Source organism: Lycium barbarum, chromosome 4 (genome assembly GCF_019175385.1).
Source record: "Lycium barbarum isolate Lr01 chromosome 4, ASM1917538v2, whole genome shotgun sequence".
NCBI classification, from domain to species: Eukaryota; Viridiplantae; Streptophyta; class Magnoliopsida; order Solanales; family Solanaceae; genus Lycium; species Lycium barbarum.
In genome coordinates this window covers 6079735-6099246 of record NC_083340.1, presented here as the reverse complement: position 1 = coordinate 6099246, position 19512 = coordinate 6079735, and the positions used below count along the sequence as shown (strand labels likewise).

At 32.1% G+C, this 19512-nt stretch overlaps 2 protein-coding genes across 2 annotated transcripts; both read right to left on the bottom strand.

Moving 5' to 3' along the window:
- Positions 1-178: 178 nt before the first annotated feature.
- Positions 179-2519, bottom strand: LOC132634993 (protein STAY-GREEN homolog, chloroplastic). The gene is made up of 4 exons (XM_060351197.1): positions 2156-2519; positions 1888-2061; positions 1054-1221; positions 179-794 (listed from the first exon to the last, which is right to left on the bottom strand). Exons 1-4 carry the CDS (start codon positions 2270-2272, stop codon positions 429-431), a joined length of 825 nt encoding a protein of 274 aa, XP_060207180.1. The 5' UTR covers positions 2273-2519; the 3' UTR covers positions 179-428.
- Positions 2520-8949: 6430 nt separating this feature from the next.
- LOC132634991 (MADS-box transcription factor 50-like) lies at positions 8950-17591 on the bottom strand. Its single transcript, XM_060351196.1, has 7 exons — positions 16915-17591; positions 12500-12587; positions 11308-11369; positions 11083-11182; positions 10581-10622; positions 10445-10486; positions 8950-9306 (listed from the first exon to the last, which is right to left on the bottom strand). Exons 1-7 carry the CDS (start codon positions 17094-17096, stop codon positions 9184-9186), a joined length of 639 nt encoding a protein of 212 aa, XP_060207179.1. The 5' UTR covers positions 17097-17591; the 3' UTR covers positions 8950-9183.
- Between the last annotated feature and the right edge of the window lie 1921 nt (positions 17592-19512).

Genomic DNA, 19512 nt, shown 5'->3' with positions numbered 1-19512 from the left:
TACAAATCTTTCTGATACGATCAAACATCGCATGTTATAGTTTGGATTGACCAAGTATCTAAGACATAGTTCATCCAAGAATCATTCTTAAATTTGCCGGGCTTTCTCTGTGCCTCAGTTAGATACATGTTTCCATCAAGTGCAACTGTTAAATTAGGCAGACATCAAGCCAAGATCATGAAAAAGAAACTTAACAATGCTTTAGGCACAACCCAACTTACAATAATTGTCTAGTACAGACCTAGAGTAATATGTATCACCGTACTAAATGCATGTTCTGTCTTTACTTTAATCATGACTTCTGAATTATTATTTACATTTCAAATAAACAAATACTTCTACTTCCATAAAACCGTATAATGATAATTAATTAATTAATTAATTACATCAAATCACATAATGAACCAACAGAATCATCTCTTTCTTTTTTAACTTTGCTGCTCTTGCAAGCCTTGTTGGATGGTCCCATTTTCCTCACTGACCCCACCAACATTAGTAGAAGAAGGCCAAGGGATTACACTAATTGGAGGAAAACAACATGTACAAGTCTCTTCACAAGGCTTTGGTAAATCCCACTTCTTGTTGCTATTGCTTGTAAAACTTGTATTCTTCCCACCTACCCCTACCCCACCAGAAGAAAATGAGGGGGAGGTTGCTTCTTTGAGTGGACCCCAGCACTCTACTTTGTTGAATTCTTGAATGTTTGAGTGAAAATATACCCAAACTAAAGCTTCTTGTAACTCTGGATAATTCTTTAGTAAACCCTCATCTCCATGAACAAAAGCCTTCAGAACCTAATGCACAAAAAATAAAATAAAATAATAAAAAAAATTATCCATCTTGGGAAAGAGTTTAAGTTGTATGTCAATGTAAAACTTTTAAGTTAAGTCTCTTTAGAATTAGAATGTGAAATTTGTAATCTTGAAAATAAAATAAATTACTTGTTGTAACAGGAAGAGGTGACCTGATAGTGTAAAAAGTTTCTTACAGTAACGATGCATATAACTTAAAACTCTTTGTGAAAATAAAGTATTTAACAATTATTGAACTTACCACAGGGAGTTCTTTGCAGAAGATATAGTATCTGAGTCTAGCAAACAAGTCTAACAAGAAATGGCCTCCGCTAATGTGACAATGGACATGGAGTGACATCTTCCCTTTAACTTTCTTCCACTCTGCAACCACTTCATCCCTTTGAAGTCTATTATACCAACCTTGCAACTGCAAATCAAACACCCAATTTCCACATCTCTTAATTTTCTCAATAAAATTTCTATCAAAAATATATACTAAAAGAAGAAAGGATTAGTCTAGCGGTGGATTCAAGATTTCAAGGCACCACTTAATATATTTTACATATTTCCAAACTTTTCTTCAATTTTCTATATAAATATACTGCTAAGAGTTCTAGTGGTGACAGTCACAGGTTTAAATATTGCTATACACACAAGCCTAGTATTTAAGCGTAAAATAGTAGGTAATATTTAAGTGGAGAACAATAGAGGAGTGGATCGATTATCACATGCAACTGCTTCTTACATTCTAGATCCACATCTAGGCTTTCAGATATGGGGTCAGTATTTTGGCTCCAAAAAGTATACAAAAATTAAATTCTCAACCAAGTTACTAGCATTTGAAGTTGCTATTCTAGAATTCAGAACTCATAAAGATTAAATTCTAGATCCGCCTTTACTTAGGATCAACAATGGATGATGATCAGTGATTAATGATAATTAACCCAAGCAATTAATTAATCAACGACCTCCATATTCTTATGCCACCAAATTTACACTACTATTCCCCTGTTCTATTCTTGTTTCCTCAGCGGCAAAAAACACAAAGAATAGAGAATAGTATGTCATCAAGTTAATGAAGAGAAGTAATTACCTGAGAATTATTGATGGTTTGAGAGATAGCCAAAGTAAGTTTAGAGGTAATATCACTATGAGTCAGTGTATATGTTCTTGGCAGCTTTCCTGGATGCTTTTTCTCATCAACTCCCAAGAAAAGAACCTTCAGCTTTGAAGCTTCAAATATAGCTGGTCCAAATAGCCTTGCCACCTATTCATTAAAGAATACAAATAAACTAATAAGATTGGACTAAACAAATACTATCTGAATATTAAATTCTAAAAAGGGAGTAAAAATTAATTACAGGGAGTATGGATTGATTCTTGTTGGACTTTCTTCTTGTTTTGTATATAAAAATAGAGCTCTGCTTTTCAGGGTTGAGTTTAGATGGAACCACTAGAGAAGCAGTCAAAGTTCCCATCTCATATAAACCCTGAAAAAATTGGAGCTTTTTGAGAATCAAGAAATTGGGTACCCAAAACTCCTTGAATCTTAGAGCTCCAATATTTCAGGAAAATTCCCTAAAGACAATCTTGATTTATCTAGAATATTTAAAACTAGTGCTGGTTAGGTGTTTAAAAAGTTGGCAAAGAGTGAGGAGGAAATTAGGGGGTGATTTACTTTGTTGCTTTTGCTTTTGCTTTTCTTAGATGCCTTAGGCTTTGGTGACTTTGAAGATTAGCATTCATACGTGGAGGGAAATGACAGAAATGGTCCCTTATATTTGGTAGTAAGTTTAAAATAGTTCTATGAGTATTAAATGAGCAATTTTGATTCTTTGAGTTTGTCAAAAGTAAACACTTTTTATCTCCATAAAATGTTTACTCCCTCCGTCCAAATTCATGTGCCACTGTTAGACTTAACACAAAATTTAAGAAAGAAAAGAGCATTTTTGAATTTTGTGGTCGATATTTGTGTGGCTATAGTTAAATTGTTTCTAATTATAAAAAAGTGACATAGACAATAAATAGCAAAAATTGCACCTCAAAAAGTTGCACCAGACCGCAAATAACATAAACTATAAAATTGTCCTTCCAAATATGAATTCCCATTAAATTATTCATCTTTTCATAGTTCAAATTAAATTTAACAACCAGAATTTGACAGATATCTGATCGAGATCAAATATGCTCGTTTGACAAACTTAAAAATTAAAATTGTTCATGTGATACTCAAGGGCTATTTCAAACATACTAAAAGATAAGGACCATTTTTTTTATCATTTTCTCACCATACGTGTACTGTATTAGAGAGGTGGGAAGAAAAAGCCACCAAAGAGTTGTGGAAAAGGCTAGAAAGAGACAAAAATGGACAGTGAGGATTGCGTATTGGGTTGTCCAAATTAGAAGAAGAAAATGGTGTGAGGTGTTAATGAGGATTCCTTATACGAGCTTCCAATCTAAGTTGTGATGTATACTTTTCTTTGTGAGTTGGGAATAATATTAATTAGAGGGTTTTAATGCATGATTTAGGTATAAACACGTAGGTAGGTGTTTTCACGAACATAACTAGTGACTAGTCGCATTCTTGTTAGTTTTGGTTCTCATTCTAGAGTAGATAGTAGTAGTACTCAAATATTTTGGGAGGAGAGATTAGGCAAGTTTGGTAGAAGAAAAAATATTCTAACTGTAATCCAAGAATCAAAATGAATTCATTTTCCACCTTGCAATAACTAACAATCTCGATTTATATCTATCAACTCTTGCCATAACAAATTGTATAATTCTACAATACTTATTTCCGTATATTATAGAATTATATTCTTTCCTTAATTGGTCCAACCTTCTTTATTAACTTGGTTCGATTGAAAATCATGCTATGTTAAAATGTGGTCACAGTGTCAGACATCACAGTTTTTCCATTTGACTCATATATATTTGCCTTATGTACAGTTCTTTTCAAAACTAGCAGGTTTAAAACGTTATTGACTTGGCTACGTGGTTTCTATTTAGCCTGGACTTGTTGCGCGGTCGGCAAATCATTCAACTGCTTCATTTGTCTCTTTGCCATTGGTAAACTTCTTTTTCAGAAGCTTATTAATGCTTAAATTGTAGAAGCTTATTATACAACATGTTTCCCTTGTCTTTGAAAACAAATAAATGACTTTTCTGAAAGTGGGTAAAAGGATGATCAATTCCAACAAGAAGCAGACCTGAAATTTTAACTTAAATAATTACAAAGTGTTCCTACTTTATCTTACTCCTTCCGTCTTAATTAATATGACATTTTTTTAAAAAAATTTCTCAAAAAGAATATCATATTTTTTAATTTAAAAATAATTTAATTTAACCTTCGCATTTTACCTAATTATATAATTTAGCCACACAAATATCTATAACTTATATTAGACCACAAACGTTGAATATCTTTCTTTCTTACTTAAATTATGTCCCTAGTTAAATATTGCCACATAAATTGAGACGAACGCAGTATGTAATAAGCTTGAAGTCAACAGTTTCGGATGCATCTGTCAGGGGTGGGCGTTCGGTTTTTCGGTTCGGTTTTATCAAACTTCGGTTTGGCTATTTCGGGTTCGGTTTTTTGAAGGTGGACACCGAACACCGAACCAAACTAGTTCGGTTCGATTCGGTTCGGTTTCGATTTTTTAAAGTTCGGTTCGGTTTCGATTTTTTAAAGTTCGGTTCGGTTCGGTTTCGATTTTTTCAATTCGGTTTTTTTGATATGATATTAGAAGCGATTCCCTTGACACTAATTCATATTTTCAAAAGCAATAAAATATAAACTGATAAATTGAAATCAAAATCAAACAAACAGGATATTTAAGAATAGAAAACTATAACCATGATATAGGATTACTAGGTGTTATATACATACCGTAAGAATAATTAAGAAAACACATAAAGGACATACATTAATCCTAAAGACACATCCTAGTTGTCTTCCTTAACATATTTGATTTTCTCAACTGAAGTAGAAAATTAGGGATACAAATGCAAAAGAGAGCTTGTTACAATTGGATTTTTTTGGCTTTAAACTTAATGGGCCTGGACTATTTTAATTTTTTTGGGTAATGTATTAAATTTCGGTGTGTGTTCGATTTTTCGGTTCAGTTTTATCAAACTTTGGTTCGGCTATTTCGGTTTCGGTTTTTTGAAGGTGGACACCAAACACCGAACCAAACTAGTTCAGTTCGGTTCGGTTCGTTGAAGTTTCGGTTCGATTCGATTCGGTTTTTCGATTTTCGGTATTTATGCTCAGCCCTATCTGTTGCCCACACTCTTCATCTATTGCTTCCCTACAATATTTTTTTTGTCCTAACTTTGATTAAAACAAAATGGCCTACTGCATATATACTTGAAGAAATTGCACGGTTCGTCCTTCAAACGGTTTGGTCTTTAATTTTTTCCCTTCAAATGAGCTGGTCTTTAATTTTTGCCATTAGCAATCATACTTATGTTGAGCAGGGCATAAGTTCTTTAAGTTCTTTAAGGGCATATGATACGAAAATATAAACTTATGCCCCGCGAAAAATTTATATGTCTTGAGGGCCAAAAATTAAAGACCAGCACAAAATAGGAACAAAAGTGCAGCCCATTGCAAGCCTTGGGGGTTGGGCCCATTGCTCTTATTGGGCCTACCATCAGGCCCAGATGGATCAGATGATGAAGTAGGCCCACAGATCCAGCTCCTTGTGGGAAAGGGGTCATTTGCACGATTGTCCTTCAAAGGCACGGGTCTTTAATTTTTGTCCCTCATATGGTTGGTCTTCAATTTTTATCCTTCGCCTTAGACCTTGAGGTTCTCGGTTCAGTCAAAAAAAAAAATCGCACGGCAGAAGTTTATAATAAAATTAGGCCTATCCAAGCAGAGGTTTGCCTTAAAGGCCTAACTTTGCTTGAATAGGCCTAACTTTTACTACAAACTTTTGCCTTACGAATTTTTTTTAATATTTGACTGAGTAGGAGTTCGAACCCGGAACCCATGAATTTTAGGTGAAGATCAAAAAATAATGATTTCAAACTTGAGAGGCAAAATTAAAGACCAGTGCCTGTGAGGGACATTCCGCACGAAAAAATGGTGCCTTTGAGGACTCTTTAAAAGGCTGTGGTAACTGGTAAACGCTTTTCGACAAGGGTCCCATGAACCTCATTGGACCAAGAAGAAGAAGATGAGGAAGAAACTGCAGAAGTAATCAAATGGAATGGTCTTTAACTTTTGCCCTTCAAATGGGCTGGTCTTTAATTTTTTCCTTCAAAATTGAATTTATATCTTGCGCGACATAAGTTCTTTAATGAGTCGTTTGGTAGGAGTATTAGAAAAAATAATGCATGCATTAGCTTTGTGTATTACTAATACCTTGTTTGGTACACCCTTTCAACCTATGCATTATCCACCCAATTTAGTATTATCTTATGTATAACTAATACATAGCAAACCATGGTATTAGCAATGTAAGGGTTCTTAATACATGCATAAGCATGGCTTAAGACACTATTGCCCCTAAACTCTCTGAAAACCTTTTCCAATTATTAAGTTGGAGAGTATTTTTGTAAACAACCAATTTCTTAAAAAAAAGTATGCAATGCATGTTATTTTTAACACACCAAATCAAACAATGTATAAGAAATAATCTCAGCATTACTAATACACCATATTCAGCATTATTCTTATACGCCGTACTAAACGATCCTAAGGGTGCTGACATAACTTGTGGATATTATGATGCGGAATTTATGAAGGGTAGAAATTAAAGACCAGCACAGAATAGGGACAAAGGTGCAAATGACCCGAAATTGCACGATTTGGCCTTCAAATGTGCTGGTCTTTAATTTTTGTCCTTCAAAATCGAACTTATGCCTAGTGAGGCATAAATTCTTTAAGAGCGGAGAGCATAATTTGTCGGATAATATGATGCAAAAATATAAAATTTAAGCCTCGAGAAAAAATTATTTGCCCAGAATGGCAAAAATTAAAGACGAGCACAAAATAGGGACAAAGTGGAAATGACCCGAGGTTGAGACTGGTTCTTTGAGTGGGCCCAAGCACTCTATTTTGTTGAATTCTTGAGGGGTCATTTGGTACGCGGACTAATTTATCCTGGGATTATAATCTCGGGACTAATTTATTTCATCTGCGAGATGGGATAAAATAATCCCAAGGTTAATGGGATAACGTGGATATCCCATCCTTAAGATTGTGCTTCATTTTATACTCTATTTGGTCGAAGGTATAAATTTATCCCACGATAAATTTATAGCTTCTACCAAACGCGGTACAAAATTAATATCAAAATTAGTGTTGGAATATCCCAACTTATAGCATGTACCAAACGATCCTTGAATGTGTTGAGTTGGAAATAAATCCAAACTAGAGCTTGTTGCAACTCTGGGTAAGTCTTAAGCAAATTCTCATCTCCATAAACATATGCCTTTTGAACCTGATGCACATATCAACTGAATTTACAGGTGACGATAGAATATTGGTTACGGGTTAAGCAGAATCTAATAACTTTAGTTAAATTTTGTATTCGTATTACGAAATGAAATCCATTTAATATGTAAAGATAAGTTATCCAAAATTAAATAAGCTGTATTTTCTAGAATTCAAAACCCTTTAACTCAAAATTCTACTCCACCTAGTAATTGTTCAGCTTATAACAAAAACAAAATAAAACCAAACACCCAATTTTTGAAAAGTTGTTAAAGAAAAATATATGGTTAGTGTAAATAGAGATTTTTTTTTGCACTAACAGGTCACCCAAAGTATGTTTATAGTTAAGGCTCTTTAAAATATGAGTTTTTAATCTTGAAACTAAAATAGGTTACCTGTTAAAACAGGTAAAAGATAACTTGATTATCTCCTGTTATCATGTCTATAGGTAATGAAAATTTGCATAGGATATACACGATATAAACAGGTGACATACATTGTCACAGTTATATTATTCAAGTCGATTTCAGCTTTGGATTTAGGTAGAATAGATAAGGCTACTTAGGAAAGAGGATGGAAAATGAAGTATTAACTCATACTTAATTGAGATAAAGAAAGCATTAAAAAGGAAATATTGTACATATACTAGTTCCACGAGGCCCAAGCTTATAAAAGTAGATATTTTAATTAAAGAAATATAATTTATGTTAGTAATAATTAAATTTCAATTAAGTTTATTTTCAATAAAGCAAAACTTTCATTTCACTCCTTTTAATATTTTAACTTTTATTTTGATGAAATTATTTACTTCAAAACAGATGTAGAGCCATTTGAAGTTTATGAGTTCTCAATCCTGATTTTTGAAGTTAATTAGTTCTAAATTAATAATCTATACATATTTGATGAACTTTTAAGATAAATACATAATTTGAACCAAAGCTCTACCGAATCCGACCATATCTATAGCCGACACTCTTAACTCCTTGATTCAAACTTATTTTGTGTTTAAAAGATTAATTATAGTTAACCAAAGAAGATATTTTAAAGATAACGTGATTTTAACTAATAACATTGTTTCCATTTTCAACACTATATGGCACCATTTAATAATTTTAAAACTATCTGAAAATCATTTAGTAAAAATCTTTTTAAACACATATGAGCTCATTAAAGTATAAACGTAAAGTAAAAGAAATGCCTACAGGTAAGTAAAAGAAATGTCAGAAATTCTCAAATTTCATAATACAAATATAAAGTAAAAGAAATGACTGCAAGTAAAATCTATAGCAAGAAACAAATGAAAAATGAGAAAACGGGAGAGCAACAAGAAGCAAGAATCAAGAAAACGAGAGAGCAACAAGAAGCAAGAATCAAGCGAAGAATTACTATTTTTAAGATAATAGATAAGATCAATAAAATAAAATAATAGAAAAAATAAAGTGCAGAGGACGAGATTGTTTCTCCCTTAACCAGGATCTCGGATTCAAGTCTAGGTATGGAAAAATCCTTGATGGAGAGCGCTTCTCCCGAATAGGCCCTATGCGACACGAATTCGAATTAATCGGACTCCAATGCGGATACCGAAGACCATATAAGAAACCAAAAAAACAAAAAAAAAATACGATAGAAGGTTCGACAACTTTTAAAAAGTACACCATAAAAACAAAAGATAAATTTGACTTTAAAATATAAGATCAAGACTTAAAGTTAATTAATTGAAAAGTTTGACATTTTATTAAAAACTATTGTGAGGACTACAAAAGCCATTTCATTGTCTCTTATATATAGTTAGTAAAGTAATAATATACGTTTCTATCGGCGGTACAATCATTTGACTTTAATGATGATTATTAACGCATAACTGATTATAGGAAGAAAATAAGCTATACTGACAGTAATTTTGTTTTTATTTTAACTCTATGAATTAATTACACATTTTCACTAATGGGATCTTTTTCTTACTGGAAGTCCAATGAAGAGCTCTGTCTCTACTTCCATTATTCGTCTTTCATAGTCTTCTATTTCTCGAGGAACTGTTGTCAAAGTCAATGGTAGCACCTCACACTGAAGAACAAAAAAAAAAAAATCTTAATTTCTTAATTCTTATTTTGCAGTAAGTCAAACAGCATATATGTGAAAATTGACCAATAAATTAATCAACGAAAGTTGAAATCGCTAAATTGATTGCAGTGTTCACCATATGCTAAGAATTAATTAACAAGAAATAAGATGATAAAAACTGCAAGTTCAGAACTTATGACAAGTGCAGATTAATTTCTAATGTTTTTCTCAAACTGCCAGTGCTTCTAATTGTTAAATCTACCAAACTCCATTACGTTTCACATTAATATTTTGACTTCTGCGTAAGAATGCCATTCTTTAACAGTAGCGGAGCTCAAAGTTCATATAAGAGAATTCAAAAAATATTAAATTATCACACCTAAAATATGCCGACCGCAAGTAATCTTTAAGCTCCTTTTGCCACTACACTAAAATTAATCCTCCTTCTAACATGGATATTAAGGGTTTGTATATAGTGAGAAAATAAAGACTTCTTTTGTTCTATTTATGTAGTACATAATCTTTTGGCGAAGGAGATACTATTGAACCACTTGCCACAACTTAGCTCCACTCCACTCCGGAACCCTGATCATACTCAACATATTTCATATCTTCATATTTTTTCGTCTGATCATACTCAACATATTTTATATCTTAACATTTTTTCGTTTATAATAACAATATTCCTGTCAGTTTGTGTTCACGTCAGGAAATATATTATTACACTTGTTACCTCTTGTCATCACAAGTATCAAATTACTATGTACCTATATATCTCCATCAAGGGTCAAGACTTAGTCTAATAGGAAGAAATAACTCTATATGTTACTGAAGTTTGAACATTAATCTTTCATAGCTCTCATCTCACTTTGTTAATAACCGCTAGACCACACACTCTTAATGCATTTAATAAGCTAAAATTTAGCTCGTTAACTTTGTTGTCCTCATATGCCCTAAATCTCTATATCACTAAATCTCCTAACCTGAAGTGCCCTTTCACTTCCAATATAATTTCCTGGAGAGTATTTCAAACGAACTAATAACTAATCCAACTTCATTTACCAAATCTTAAACACATGGAGATCTATACAAGGAAACATTTGATACGTATAGTACGGAAATATTTCGAGTAATATCTCACCCTTTTCCTCAAGTCTGCATTTTCCTTCATTAGGAATTTTTCCTGAGATAAGAAATAATTTACTTTATAAGCCAACTGGATTTACAGTTCTGTCTTCAATGGATAGTATTATATATTATCCTTCTAAGGCATTTACCTTCTCCTTCAGGAGAGCAATCTGTTCTCTGACCAACTGACTCTGAAACAAAAATAAAATAAAATAAAGATGATCGGTTAATTTAATTGTCAAAGCTTCACTAGATGGAGAAAAAGCATCACCTAAATTCCATATATTTGTGTATACGGTCACTTAAGGTGTAGGAGTCCTTTAGTATTGTTAGAGATGCATATGCAACTAGATATTATAGAGGAACATTCTAACTAATTGTCGTTTATAAAATCACGACTTAAAAATAGAGTAAATGACCAGATGTAATAGATTAAAATACACTAATAAAGAGAAAAGCTTTACACTATATATTTGTGCATATAAGTTCAATCCATTTGTATAGTTTTGTAGTGAAATGGATTTAAATGAAGCGACATATATAGATAGTGAGGACTCATATTGCCTACACTAACTTGTTCAGAATTGAAGCATCAAACATATATATATATATATATATATAGCTCAAATGGAGAGAGAGAAGATTATGCACCTTTTTTGCCCTAATGTTGCTTAAACTTCTGTGCAACTGTTCTTCAACCAGTTGAAGTTCATCAAAGGTGGAAGATTCTAGACCTTGTCCTAAAAGCTTTCTGCAATATTAATGCACAATAAAGAATTTAACATTTCAGAACCATTTGCTGGTTTTATATATTCTGCAGTGACAGCAGTGTGTACCATATTGTGCTACACTGGAAATAATTAGGAGACAATTAACCTTTTAGAGTCTTCAAGAAGCTCGAGCTTTCTAGTCATGGTTGAAACCTCCTCTTTCAAATGCTACACAAAATAAGAGTATTTCTCAGAAACATTACTAATTAGATAAAGTCAAAAACACACTTGAATTATCACTTTTTCATGAATTTCATACTCCAACTTCCAGTTGTTTCCTTTTACTACCTGAATTATCACCATTTATATATTAAAAGTTTAACAACACTCGATAGTTCAGGATAGTTCATCTAGTCAGCTTCGAGGTGTGTTTTAATACATAAATTGTGATAATTAAGGTAGGAAAAGGAAACAGTTGATAGTTGTGGTATGAAACTTATGAAAAAGTGATAGTTCGGATGTATTTTTGACCATTATAACTCTAATTAATAAGAGACTCAACAAGACAACCTGTTGTTAGATAACTGTACAAGCCACAATCTTCGTATCTGTAGCCACGATTCGTAATTGTATATGCATAGTATTGTAGCGTAACAGCAATGAAACAAGTTAACAACAATGCATATACATCATGTTGATTTGCAGGACTGTTACTTAAGAAGTTGAAAAGCTGGTCTAATAAATACTATCTCAAGTAAAATAATGGGTTTTCACCCACAAAAACTTTTAACATTTATTCAAGCGGAAATTCAGCCTCAAACTTAATTGAATTCAACTTTCATATACTCATTCAACTTACCCAAATATTTAGAATGCCCGACGAATTAGCGAGGATGTGCCGATGGAGATCACACTTTGTTGCTTCAAAAATACGTTTTCCTCTATTTTTAGTGTGTGATTAATAAAGTCCATGTGGACCGATATAAATGTCAAATCAGGAGTTAGGTGCCCAAAATTTATAAAAGAATGATTTTTGGTGTTACATGGTTAAAGAAATCACTTTTTGTTATAAAATAAAGAAAGATAACTTTACTTTATAACTCCAATAGTTGAGTGACCATTTGAGTTATAAACTCCATAATTCCATGTTTCGAACATAATTCATTCTTAAACAAATTTTGATTGGAAAAGAGCACAATGGGAGAGGTCCTATAAACTACCGATTCATGGGACAGCATCTCAACAAGTGTAATTAACTTCACATGAAAAATAACACGAACCTGGTTTACATAAAACATTCACGATGTACTTATTGTAACATAACATATAGCAAAAATGAAAAAAAGATTGATGCAAACCTCAGTAGTTTGTTGATCGGGTATCTTTCTGTTGAATCGTCCCAGACTCTTGTCATTGTTCACATAACGCTCTATTGTCTTGTTTGTACTAAAATGAAAGATGAAACACAATAAGAAACATGCTGGTAGTATTAATTAACTATCCACCAAGTTAATTACATTAATAGAAGTGCGACAAAAATGAGAATGTACAGCAATTAGTTGTAGAAAGGTCTTGCACTATAGCATGAAGCCATCATGAGAGAATTTCACAATTAGTTTCATACTTTACAAAGTAAAAATCAAAATGGACTCCACATATAAGAAATACTTTCTCAATTTGCACAAAATTGCCACTTTTAAAGGCGTTAAGCCTGGCCTATGTTAACTTACTTAACAATGTGAATAATTTCAGTTCCAAAAGTAAAGATATCAAAAATACTCTGAGTAAAGAATAATTCGCGCTTCTAGTATTAGTTTTTCCTGTCCTTAGATTGTCCCAAGGGAAGTTTCGGTTTTATTAACAATTTTTTTTTCCTGTGGTAAACTTATATTTTTGGACCATTCTCATCTTAGGAGTTAGCTTTTGGGAATGATTTAGACCTAAGATCCATTTTCTTAACGTGGTATTAGATTCAGACTCATGCTAAATTATTTCAAAAAGTTTCAATGGATGGCCTTCTTAAGGATTGGTATTTTACTTTTGACCTTGTTAAGAAAAGTTGTGCAAATATAGATTTACGCAAGAATTTCTCCTCCTTTTATCTTCTCCCTTCTCCTCCCTTTGCCCTCCTCCTCATTGTCTTCTTCTCTCCTCCTCCTAATAACATTATCAGTATACAACTAAAAATCGGAAAAGAATAAGGTAAGTTTTGAAATTTGTCAGGATTTATGACCACATTCTGAAGATCCATCAGGATTTGACCATGACAAGGCAAGTTTGTCCATCAATTTGAAATTCTAGCGATTTGTCCGGATCTCATTACCTAATCTCGGTCACGAATTGATTTTTGTAAAACTTTTGAAACAAAGTCAAAAGCTAAATGATGGCACTGAAAAATTATATTGATAAAAACATCCCATCTAGGTTAACCTAATGTTGACCCTCATGTTATGTTTTAATTTTTATCCAAGCTCTAGTGAACTAGGTTTGAGTGTACAAGTGAGTGTTAGATTGTTAGGAAAATTGGCAAATAGTTATTTTTGGATCGCTAATTAAATTTTAGTCGGTGTTTAGCTACTTTTTAACATGAAAAGAAAATATTGACAAAAATATCCTAGTTAAAACACGAAAACACTTCAAGAACAATTACCAATTTAAACTCCATGGATCGTTCTTGGAGTTTGAAACATTTAAAGGTTTAAACTTCATGAACGATTCATGGAGCTTGAAACTCCAGCAAATTTTCATACTTAGATTGTGAAAGTTTGAACTCCATGAATCATTCTTGGAGTTCAGACTTATAAAAGTTCACCCGCAAATAAAACAACAAAAACCAACATCTGGTTGATTGTTTTGCCCCGAAACCGGGGAAGTGGAACGGTCCATGTTAATTACAACAGTGTGCAAGTCAAAAGGCACTCAAAAAAAATCTTCAAGCAAAAACTGAGTATCTTTTTAAATTGCAACAACTAAAGCAAATGAGGAGTGTTGAAAATTGCTTCTGTGTTGATTTACTAGAACAATAAGTAGTTCAGTTGTAGGAGGAGTTTAGTTTGTTTTAATTTGAATTTCTATTAGATACTTTAGGTTATTGAGATACTTTAGATTTTGTAAATATTATTCTGCAGATTTCCTATTTTCCAAATATTGGCTATTTAAAGCCCTCTGTACTTAATAAAATTTAAAGAGAGAAAATCTCGATCATTCTTCCAATTTTTATTTTTTTTGTACCGTCTTCAAAAACCCAACAGCTCCCTTAAGTGATTTGAACAATTCCTACCTTATAAGTTAGTTTTAAAGTTGAGTTAGACCCCAGTTCTTCCAATGATCTGTGTCTTGTTAAGTATCAAAAAGGTGACGAAGGGGATATTATAGAACAATTTGCTTCTCTCAATTCAGCCACATGTGTTATCCCAGTTCTCACATAACATACCAATGTTGGGAGGGTAAGATGTATGCTGACTTTACCCCTAGATCAGTTTCAATTTGACCAGGTTTAACAGTCAGTTGGGGATGAGATTAATGTTGTAAAAGTCAAATGGAGATAAAATGCAATGCCTTTACCTGCAATATTCATGAGTGTAATTTTCTCAAATCTCACATTGCAAGCTTTGGTATTGAGCTACGTACTTCAATAATCACCTACATATTTCGGATTGAGTGCTTATATATTTTTCCCCTTATAAACAAATTTGTGTATAATGATATATATTAGTAATGAAAAAGATTATGTTTAAGCGTATCTGCTGATCTTTGAACACGTCAATGTTTAAATAACTAGAAGATTGTGCTTTCTCTTATTCTTTCTCTTCTATCTACATAAAAGATTCTGCCAACCTAGTGCAATAATATAGGAATAGCTTTCTAATTAACTTCCCTTTCATTCTCTTCCCTTTCCATTCTTTCTTATAGGCTTCTCAAATTTTGATCCTTATTATGTTTATCTATTATATCATGTGAGTTAATCTCCATGGTGCTCGGATGATAGATATTAGCAAAAAATAAGCCAAATTCAAAGAGTCAATAATAATTGGTATATTGTGTGACACATAATATAATTAATTAATTAATTAAAAATGTGCTTTCTCTAACAGCTTGAGCTTTTAGATGAGACGGTCACAAACTTTAATATGATGTCAAAGTAAGCAAGAGGTTCTAGGTTCAAATCTTGTTGCCGTTCAAAAAAGCAAAAAAATATTTCACGTGTTTGACCAATGAAAACGAATCAAGCCCACACATAAGGGGGCGTATTTAGACATAATATAATTGTGTGCCCTCTCTAACCTTTATGAGTATGTACTAATTAAATCAGCTATAATTCTGGTATAATTAGTCCGCAAACCAAACTGACTTCTTAGTACTACATATCAATACTTTCTCACAATGACCTTGATACACAATACAACACTTAAATGATGGTTTCTTAGATCATAAAAGTTCATCAATATAAGAAAATCTTGAATAATTTTATGAATCATGAAATTCCTTAAAAATGATGAGAAAACCTGCTTTATGCATATTCTTTTCAGAACTTGATAGTTCATAAAAAATTGCATTTTCGTACACCAGAAATACTGCAAAGTTGGTCAGTATAAATAGTATATTAGGTGAAGTAAAAAATAGATGTACTAGTTAATTAGGTGCTACATGTATGCACTATCACTTCCAAGTGCAGTACTCTTATATATAAAATTTACAATTGGTGAAATTGTGATAAAATTAAAAGGTTTAGCAGAAGTTAGAGATCCCACTTCCACAAGTCATGAACATAAAAACTGGCAAAAGTTGGTGGGGTAGTGGGAACAACAAATTTGAAGTACAACTTCTTTACAAGTTTAAACCTCATTTCAATTATAGTACAAAATAAAAAGGGCCACTGCTCCCAAGTAACATTTTGCCACATACATCAAGATTTTGTTTTCTTGTTTTGTAGAACTACTCCTAGATAAAATCATCTAGAATTTGTACAAGACCAGCTTTATCAGGATTGACCAATAGTCTTAAATACTAGTAACATATAAATCATTCAAAAAAATATTACAGATTCGATTATTGGCAACACACTACATATATATATGTTCTTTTTGTTTTTGTTTTTTTAATTAGAGCGACAAAAGACTAATCTGGGTAGATCGTAGCAACAAGGTCATTCTGCCACTTATAATAGCTTATCGCATATTTAAGTCATCTGTAAATGATTCTACCTGCCGCTCGATAGAAATTGTAATTCAAGGAGACTACATACATCTTATATTTTTCTGCCTAGTGAATCCCCCAAGATCAGAACAAGTTCTTTTTCTTCTTGTTTGGTATATTAACTAATTAGGACTGATGGAGAATCAAGAGAAGCTAACAAAACAAATAGCTAGGCAGAAAAATAAGGGATCATTTTGGACAGATAAAGCAGGTGGTCATTGTAATTGGTACTTGTTATAAATTTTATATACAGTATGTAATTGTCTGAATAAATATGGATAAATCCTGAACTGGTTACTAAAAAGAATATTCCTGAAATTCCATTTTCAGATTTTCCTATATACACATAAAATTATGATACTGAAGAGATAAGAAGATGAAGAATTTCCATACTGAAGAGATAAGAAGATGAAGAAATTCCATAACTGGCGAGTAGAATCTATTGCAGATGATTTAAATACGCAATGGAGTAACCTTGCTGTCACAATCCACGACTTTATCGCTTTGAATCGTATAAATAAACAACAAATAAATAAATAAAAAAGGAAGAGAAGATGATCAGAAATAATATATGTACCTCGAACTTGAGAACTCATAAAGCTTTCCTTTTGGAGAGAAAACAATAAGAGCAACTTCAGCATCACACAAAACTGAAAGCTCAAAGGCTTTTTTGAGAAGCCCACTTCTTCTTTTTGAGAAGGTCACTTGCCTGCTTGTTGTATTTTCAATTCTTTTTAGCTGAGTTTTTCCTCTCACCATTCTTCTTAATTGTATTTTTCTTTTTTTCAACTTTTAAACAACTTCTTCTTCTTCTTCTAAAAGAACTCAGGTGAATGAAGAATTTTTTAATAGAAAAAAAAAAAAGATTCTACAAGTCAAAGTTAAAGATATTGTGAACTATTAAAGGGTCTTAATTACTTTCAGATATAATAAAAAAATTCAAGGAAGTTGAAGAAAATATTGCCTTTTGAGTTATCAGATCTGGAAGATAGAACAAGGAAAAAAAAAAAGAAATTTTTTGGCTCAAAGGATCAGAAAACCCTAAAAGGGCAAAGATGAGGAAACTTTTTCTTTCTTCTTTTTCTGTTTTTCTATTTTTATCAATTGCCTCTTTGAGTTGAAACCACCAGTGAAGATAGTAGATATAAATAGACAAATAATAATGGAAAGACTTGCAAGAACCAAAACCTCATCTATTTTCTTCTTTTGGTAAACTTGCAAGAAGCACTATGTTAGATAAAACGACACCCCCAAAAACAGAAATATAAGTGAGTCCATATGGTAGGCAACAAGTGGGGGAGTTATTTATTTTTATTTTTTGCAGAGGTGCCTATAGGTCATTGACAGCACATAAATCTTCATGCTGCCTGATTCCGGGCTTAAGGGGTCGTTTGGTGCATAGTATAGCTGGGATATCCCAACACTAATTTTTTATATCGTGTTTGATAGGAAGTATAAATTTATGCCTCCTACCAAATATTATACAAAATGAAGTCTTATCCTAAGGGTGGATATCCCACCTTATCCCACTTATCCTGGGATTATTTTATCCCATCTCCCAAATGGGATAAATTAGTCCCGGGATTATAATTTTGGCTACCTACCAAACGACCACTAAAATATAAATAAAATTATTATATTATTAGTAATAATATCTTACCTTGAGAATCTAGTAGACTAGTTTGTTGGCTACTTGAACTTTCATCTTATTGGTGAACGTTCGATTCCTCATTTGTAACTAGGTGCAGGTTTAGGATTTGAAGTTTATGAATTTCTATAATAATCTGATCAAGTTAATATGCAACAATAACTAAATTTACAGTTAAATATTCATAAATTATTAGTGAATTTATTAATGATCTGAACAAAAGCTATTGCATTCAGGTAGATTCATATCTTACAAGCTAGGTCCACCATTACCTGTAACCCCCTATCGTTTTCCCCTCACTCTCTCCTCTATATATTAAAATTAAGAAATTCAAAAAATGACAAAGCTAACTAAAAATAACCTGTTATAACAAGCTAAGTAACTCGTCATAATTTTCAAGTGACTACTTGGCTTATTATGGACGATTATTTGTAACTACCTTTACATGACCTAGCAAAAAATATTTACATTTTACACATAGAAATTAAACCTAATTGTGTTTTCTGCTCCCAAATAATTAATTATCATTTACGCATTTCAAACGAAATTTGATTTTTCCCCCTTTTACGTTGCATTTGTTTTCGTTGTTTCATTTCGGGACAATTCTTGAAGAAGAACCAAATATTTGAAATTTAAATTTCACTCAGTTATTTTCATTATTGTATTTCAATGCCATGACTTAGGTGATAATATTTTCATTGCACATCAAAATTTTACTTCTTACATTCTAAAATATGAAATTGGTGCTTCACAATTATGCCTTCTTTTTATTCTTTTTTTAAAGAATAGGTTTTTTTATATATATGTACAATATTCAGAAGCTCTCTTTTCAGAAATTGCTCCAGCGGTCATTTTAGTGATAATTTATCACGTTAAAATAATGACTCAAATAGAAAGTTGCCTCGAATAATACTGTAGAACTTAACCCATTAGAAAAATATCGTCTCAAGGTCGTTTATTAGAAAAGCTAGTAGAAGAATGTATAATCGCGGTTCGCAAGGTTTAATTCCCCCTTTTTTTGAATATTCGAAATATCTGAACAAACAGGTTTGAATTGATGGTATGAGTTAAACATTCAGTATTATTCTGGACATTCACTGGCTGATAATTAATATTAATACTATGTCAGAATTGTTGGTGCCAAGCAAGAACCACAAGGACCTGCCAGTTAGAAATCATTTTATTAATTAGATACAACATTGTTCTACTTCTCAATATAGTAGTTTATATATATCTGATCCCATTTTGACTTTTCTTTTCCTTTCTTTCTTAACCTCGACCAAATTTTCATAATTCAAATCAATTCCCCCTCCAATTTTATACAAAAAATCAAAATTCTCCTTCCACTTCGAGCTGTAGAGACTCCACTTTTATCTTAATTTGCTTCTATACATGCTTTCTATTCCTAAATTATCAACCTCTTTGTCTTTTGTAAATTTTAATATCATGGTTTAGTCAACTTTATTAGACTTGCTAATATAACAAATAAAATTTTATTTTTAGAGTAAAAACTAAATAAATAGTACT